Source organism: Haliotis cracherodii, unplaced genomic scaffold (assembly GCF_022045235.1).
Source record: "Haliotis cracherodii isolate W230 unplaced genomic scaffold, xgHalCrac1.p SCAF_13, whole genome shotgun sequence".
NCBI classification, from domain to species: Eukaryota; Metazoa; Mollusca; class Gastropoda; order Lepetellida; family Haliotidae; genus Haliotis; species Haliotis cracherodii.
The window spans coordinates 36701273-36708918 of record NW_027266268.1 but is presented as its reverse complement, the minus strand read 5'-3'; the positions used below and the strand labels follow the sequence as shown (position 1 = coordinate 36708918).

At 42.2% G+C, this 7646-nt stretch overlaps 1 protein-coding gene across 1 annotated transcript; it reads left to right on the top strand.

Annotated features, from left to right (window-relative positions):
- Positions 1 to 5646: 5646 nt before the first annotated feature.
- Positions 5647 to 6642, top strand: LOC139458680 (uncharacterized). The gene has a single exon (XM_071240094.1). The coding sequence runs from the start codon at positions 5647 to 5649 to the stop codon at positions 6640 to 6642; it is 996 nt and encodes a 331-aa protein (XP_071096195.1).
- Positions 6643 to 7646: the final 1004 nt, after the last annotated feature.

Sequence of the window (7646 nt, the reverse complement as noted above, 5' to 3'; positions counted from 1 at the left end):
GCGTGTCAGCTTAATGTTGGAGGAAAGCCCGAAGTGATGCAGATCTGAGAAGTTTACCACTTCAGTGAAACCAACGAGCACGGGTATGGTGCTGACAAACCTAGAAACATAATCGGGGCGAACCGGTATTCGAACCCACAATCATAGGTTTCTGGTGTGCCCAAGGGACGCAACTCTGCACCGCGAATCGCGGCGCCTTAGACGACTGGGCCACCCGTGCCCCCCATTTCGGAGGGAACAAACTTTTGACCATAGAGGACCCATGTTGAGCTTCTTATAAGGAGAGCATTCTTTGATGTCCTGACCAAAGTGATAAAACACACGTGATTTTGTAGAAAAATATGAGTACTGTTCAGATCAATCAGATCGATCTTATTCATTCGAACATTGGCTTCTACATGATGTTTTGCGATGGCGTTAAGTGAATATACGATCCGTGAAACTGTTATTGTCATTGAAAAGTTTGTGTAAACTGACATTTAATGTCTCTGGTACTTATACAAGAGACAGTTTGACTGTTTAGAAAATATAATATAAAAGAAATACTGCTTGCTTATCTTAAATATGGCACTTTTATTGACAAACAGAGATGGTGCTCTGTGGTCAAGAAGGTTCTTAATGAAAATGAACAGTCATTAAACTCCAGCGTGCCTCACAACAAACCGGGGCTACAAACCTTTTATGAAATTCACCCGACAGTGCGTATGCATCATTTGTGGAAAATAGCATACGTTCATCCAACACACAAACTCTACATATCATCCATGATATATCTGGCATCAGTAAAACCTGGTTATTTCACATGTACACTATGTCACACCATAGTACCGGACTGTACAAAACATGTCATCATTGACTGTGAAGGACTCATACAACAGAGAAATCAAATGTGCGATAAACTTTCTTCACTGCTGCATATAAAAGACTTTATTAACTTTTGTGACCAGGATGACAGTGCAATGTTGAACTGTTTGCTTGGAGGAGATCACAACACCTTATGTCGCGTTGATTTTAGCACTTGGATACGATTTGTTTTAGTTGTCTTAAACTTTGTACATATTTGCAGGTTACACATCAAACAAAACATATTATAACCGTTTCTGTTCACAAGCTCCTACCTAGAAGGGCATTGTATTCATTTTTTGTTATCTGCGTTTTGTTAACTACAGGTCATCTATGATTTGACCTAACTTACCGACATATGTACTCTTCAATTATTGGAGGAAATAAATAATGTCTGTCTATGATGGTTGGATCTCTTGTTTTTGGCTCCATAGCCGTGACGCTGGAAAAGAACAGCATTTAATTGATGAGAGTAGGTTATATCATGGAGGATACATTTCGGGGAGGGTGTTCTACCATATAATTGCTGTACCACAGGGAACGCCAGGGAGCATAAGATGACCGTTGTATTATGCCAGCCAGGAGAGGCAAAACGTGAGCTTTGACTGCGTCAGTCAAAAGGGATAAAATAGTGTTGTTTTCAAGGGTCTGTTGAATACACTCCAAGCGCTACTGCATTTTTTTCCATATATATATATATTCAACGTGCATTAATAGTGCATTAATAGTTTACAATCATGGCAGGTGGTGAAATTGGGTTTAACGTCACGTCCAAGAATATATAGCGACGTGCCTGTACGTGTGTGTGTTTGTGTGGCTGCTTGTACTAGTCCGGACTGATTCATAGTGATAGCTGACTTAGACATGAATTCCACACTGACACACAGTATACTGACTCCGATCCGACCAGTCCTTGTTTTAGCCTCTTAATGCCGAGCGCCAGACGGGGTAACAACAAGTACCATCTTTTAACGTCTGTTGGTATGACGCGGCCGGGGATCGACAATCATGTGTAGAGGTTACAAGCAATAATTGTAATTAATGCTGATATTTAAATATAAAACGTATCATGTGCAATGTGTAGAAAGTAAGATATGGTAAATAATAATATTGAAATCGCATTAAAATACATATGTAATCCTAAAGCCTATGTTCAATATGCCCAGAAGAGCCAGGAGGAAAACTGATTAAATATAGAGTTGGTTGGTTAGTTGGTTGGCCGCACTCAGCAATATTCCAGCTATATGGACGGCGGTCTGTAAATAAACGAGTCTGAACCAGAAAATCCAGTGATTGACATCATGAGCATCGATCCACGCAATTGGGATCAATGACATGCATCAACCAAGTCAGCGAGCCTGACCACCCGATCCCGTTAGTCGCCTCTTACGACAAGCAAAGTCGCCTTTTACGGCCGGCATGGGTTGCTGAAGAACTATTTTACCCCGGATCTTCACGGGTCTTAAATATAGAGAAGACATTACATACATGTAGAGATATCATCTGAATATGACTAAGTATATATGTAAATGTTACGAAACTCTACCTGTCTACACGAACTATTCGCAAAAGGACATTAGCTCATGGAGACAAAGATTATAGATATACCACCAGGAACACTTAATGCTTCTTTTAACGAAAAGCATCCCCTGAAAAATCTCTAAACGTTGAATCACAAACATGCGCCGGTAGAGTAGATGTGCAAATGAAAACGTATCTACCGATATGCTCGAACCCTTTCATGAAACACCAGCGAATGTAATTCTCACAATTTGTGAAATAATAACTTCTTTTAATATTTAACATATCACAAATTCGATTTGTCTGATAAAATACATTAGTTGATATGATAAATGCATTTATTGATATGTAAAAATGTGCGATATCAAATATTTCATGACATGATAAAATCAAATTTGTGATATAAATTCATTCTTTGGTATCAAGAAATAAATGATTGCTAAATAAAATATGGAATAACTAGTTAAACGGCGCCATATGTATTTTAATGCATCACGTGTTAATTGCTAGTCTGTTTCCGCACCAACATTTTTTTTCATCTGTTTAAAAATGGCAACTTATAATTAACTGTAATTGATATAATACTGACCCGGCCTGCGTTAATCTCTCTCTTTATCGTTATCAGCGTTAACACCTGTTACCTTTTAAGTACCTGTACGTATACTTGACCATCGTACTGATTAGTAGGGTTGCAACGAATACACTATGAGGCGAATACGATACGTATCACGAATATAGGGTAACGAATACGAATAGTTATTCATGAATACAATAACAAGCGATCAGTTGATATATTATTTATTTTGTTCAATACTTGTAGAACTATAAAAGGTACAAAAAAACATAACAAACATGGGTTTTTTGTTTGGAGTTTGTTTTTAAAAGATAACATCCATTTCAGAAAAATCAGCTTGTCCACATTCTCCGGGGCCAATGTTGCCCTCTGGGCTGTCACAATGTGCCCAGCAGTACTGAATACTCTTTCGCTTGGTACGGATGTTGATTGTATTGCTAACAAATACTTTGCAACCTTGTAAAGTAAAGGATATTTGTAGGCATGCTCATGCCACCACTTGAGTGGATTGGAATTGATATCAACTGAATCCTCTCCAATGTAGGTTTTAATCTCTCTGGCGATCAGCTCTTTCTTGGTCAGGGTAGCAGGTACATCACCAACCACAAACACATCTCCAAATAATGGAGACAATGCTGTCTTCTTGGGTGGGTTGATAATTCCATCCTCCTCCACTCGGGCATCCACCACAGCTGTGGGCACCTGTATTGGCGTATCAGGTAGCGGTGGATCAATCTGCCTGTCCTCTGGGCCTGCACCCAGTTCTGATTTGATGATGACATACTGTAATAGGAAATGTACAATAAACGTTTCACCAGCATTTGATTGTCTTGTTTTTGTTTTTGTGACAAGAGACTTAGACCAAATGCAACATATTATTTTGCTTAAAGATTGCACAACAGTTATGTTAATTGAAAGCAATAATCTAATAATAAAGAGTTCTCTGTTATTGGGTTTTCAGGTAATACCTCAAGGGAGCTGTTATTCATTGCTTTAGCCAAATGAAGAAGAAATTCTTGGACCTTCAACCTCTCTTGTAGGTTGAGGAAAGGCAGAGCTTTGAACCTAGGATCAACAAGAGATGCTTGTAGCATTACTTGTTTTATCTCCACGTATGTGTTCCTCTTAGATAGACTGTTTAGAATGGCAACTTTCATCTGGGAATCCTCAACATTTGGCGCCATAGCTTGTGACAGGTTCTCCAGAAGTGGCCACACCATTGAGAGTGTTGGCTTGTTAGAGTCACAGAGGATTGTAGTAACTGTTTTAAGCGGGCCCAGGACCTTGATGAGATGCTCAGCTAGAGTGATGTCATTGGTGCTTAATGTGTCCAGGTCTTTTTCTCTCTTTACCTCCTGAGACATGAGGCCTAAGGCTGCCATCACAGCTGGTTGCTGCTCCAAGTAACGTTCAATCATGTCAAAGGCGCTGTTCCATCGTGTTTTCACTTCGTTGATACAGGCGTCACACTGTCCCGAAATTGACACCAGATGGACACACGATAAAGGAAATGTTCAAATTCGGCTCTGATCGTAAAAACATCGGGCCATTCGTGAGGGCATCTTAAGCCATCGTATAACCACCGGTGGAGTGTCTCAGGCTCCGGCAGCAACTTCGTGAGCGGTGGCAAAATCTTTGGCATGCCAAAAAATTGCCAGAAGACCTTGCGCAGGTTCATTTTCGTTTTGAATTCGTGTGTCCATTTTGCCCTTCGTGAGGGCATCTTGTCAAATCGTGTCATCTTCGTTTTTACTTCGTGTGATCATCGGTGCCATCGGGCATTTTTCGCCCACGAAGACAATACGAAGGAAACAAGAAGCTGCCCGTTTGTCTTAGGAAGGCAACACAACTATGTGAAGCCCTCGCAATGCCGTTGTGTTGCCATAGTACTATGGTACGATGACATCGAGATGGGACCAGGATGTCGGCGAAGACAGCCGAATTTGAATAGCTCAAGCTTTTCCCATGTGTCATGGTAACGTGGACATGTAAAAGGCCAGCCTCAGAGCATCTTCCTCAGTCGGTCCTGAGCAATCTACAGAGCAGAGGCGTGTGTAACTCCCTAAGCTTCAATCACAATTAATCACAATTCATTTCCTGCAGAATGGCATACTTTAATGATGTGACAACCAGGAAAAAGAAGGCAGCAGCATTTCTTCTTTTGATGCACCTCAGAGAACGTGATCGATAAGCAACTCTTACAGGCCCAGCACCTCCTTTTACAGGTAAAAATTGTCTTATTTCACTTTGCATTTCTTGCTATTTGCACAGACTCCGTGGTCTAGTGGTAGAGCGTCCGCCCGGAGAGCGGAAGGTCCGGGGTTCGATCCCCGACCGCATGATACCAAAAGTCGTTAAAATATCGTACTTGTTGTTTCACTGTCTGGCGCTCGCCATTAAGGGGCTGAAACATGAACTGGTCGGCTCGGAGTCAGTATACTGTGTCTGAGTGGGGTATTCATGTTAAACTGCGGCATGGTATCTCAGTGAGCTAGCACTATAAATCGGCATCAGTCCAGACTAGTACAAGCAACCACACAAACACACACACTATATAAGTGCAATAATCTTGTACGCGGCGTTAAACCCCATTTCACCTCACCTCATGCTATTTGCATATTTCTAGCATTCGACAATGTACTTATCTTGTTTTGCTTTTTATTTTCCAGGGCAGGGGCAAACCGAGGCGAAGGTGGAAACCGAGGTCTATGTGGGTCAGGAAATGGCTGTCTGACAAAAGAAGAGAACGCTATGGCCACTATAGATCTCTACTAAATGAGCTGAAGACAGAAGATGAGAAGGCCTTCAACAACTACACAAGACTTCCCAAAGGCCTCTACAATGAGGTGCTGCGAAGGGTAGAAGGCAGAATAGAGAAGAAGCACACAGAGTACAGAAAGTCTCTCCCTCCTGGTCTCAAGCTGTCCATCACTCTACAACACTTAGCCCGTGGTGATAATTATCCAAGCCTGTCCTATAACTTCAGAGTTGCTCCAAACACCATCTCCCTCATCATTAATGAAGTCAGCGATGCCATCAAAGCCGAGTTTGCTGCTGAGGTGATCCAGTGTCCTACTACAACTGAAGAGTGGATCGCCATTGCTGAGCAGTTTGAAAAGAGATGGCAATTTCCACACAGCTGTGGTGCTCTGGATGGCAAACATGTGGCGGTCACCTGTCCTTGGAATACTGGCTCTGTGTACAGAAATTACAAGGGCTTCTTCTCCATTGTCCTCATGGCCCTGGTCGACGCAGACAACAAGTTTCTATGGATTGATGTCGGCTCTGATGGTTCCAGCAACGATGCCAGTATCTACAATGGGTCAGAACTGAAAGAAGGCCTGGAGAGTCCGAACAACATATTCAATCTCCCTGAAGAGAAGTCTCTACCTGGTGATGACGTTCCTGTCCGATGCTTAATAGTAGCACCCGTTTCCAATCAGAAACATGAGCACAAAGGGAGAATATTTAACTACAGACTCTCCAGAGCCAGGTGTGTAGTGGAGAATGCCTTTGGCATTCTGGCACACAAGTTCCAAGTTTTGCTGAGGACCATGAACCAGAGGCCAGACATGCAAAAAAATCATTACAACTTGTGTGATCCTTCACAATCTCATCAGACTGAAATATCCAGCCACCCACAACAACCTGATGGACTTGGAGGACCAGAACCAGAATGTCATCCCAGGGGCATGGAGAAATGACAAAGTACTTCTGGATGTTTACCATGAGAGGGCAAGGAACACTGGAACCCAGGAGGGGAGGCAAATTAGAAGATACCTGGGCCACTACTTTACCTCAAAGGCTGGGTCAGTGCCATGGCAGGTCAAGATGATCATGTAATTATTCCCACAAAGCAGTGACAGTAAAATGAATACAGAGACACTAACATTGTGGTGATGAACAAATTATTTTCACTTATTGCATTGTAGTTTAAAGCAAAATGTGTATGGAGTAATACATTTTGTTTTTGAAATTTTGATTGAAAATCTCAAGTTTCCAAAATGTAAAGTCCCATACTACTTTAACATAGAAATTAAAATAAGTAAAGGATTTGTAAAGTAAGGATAACGGACCAAAAAAAGGACCAAGTGACAATTTTTATTATATACAATCTCACGTTTCTGTGTGATATTTGCCGCTGAGAAGGGAGTTGCACGAATACAGCCTGGCGAGGAGTAGATACGAAGCCCTGAGTAGAAGTGCTGGTTGGCCTTACTTGGACAAGGACTGACATGTTTCTTGGATTTCCTCACCCTTCTCTCTCTGGTTGGAGAATCAGCGGTGTCTTCTTGGACATCTTAATCATCAGTTTCTTCTGCTTTCCTCTTCTGAGTTCTGTATTTAACCGCCCGCTTCTTCCCTTTGGCAGGGGCCTTGGGTGACAAGTTAAATCAGCAATTGAATTTCCCACGGTCGGCCGAAGGTTTTATACCATCGGGAGGTCACGTGACGGCTTCATGACCTAGTTCCAACGCATCGTACTCTCAATACGACGTCGTGTAGCCATCGCGTGGCCTTCGTGTGTCCTGCGAGAATAAACTACTATAAAAATTCTCATCTTCGTGTTGCCTTCGTGTATGGTTCGGGTGCCATCGTGTGACCTTCTGTGGGCATCGTACTTGCCTCGCCTGTTGATTGGTGGTTGACCAAGATCGGGGCCATCTTCGCGCGAAATTCAAAATCCCATATTCGCATGGCCATCTCG

Bases quoted from the DNA above. Each gene is read 5' to 3' on its own strand.
- LOC139458680 (XM_071240094.1), top strand. From the start codon at position 5,647: ATGTGGGTCAGGAAATGGCTGTCTGACAAAAGAAGAGAACGCTATGGC.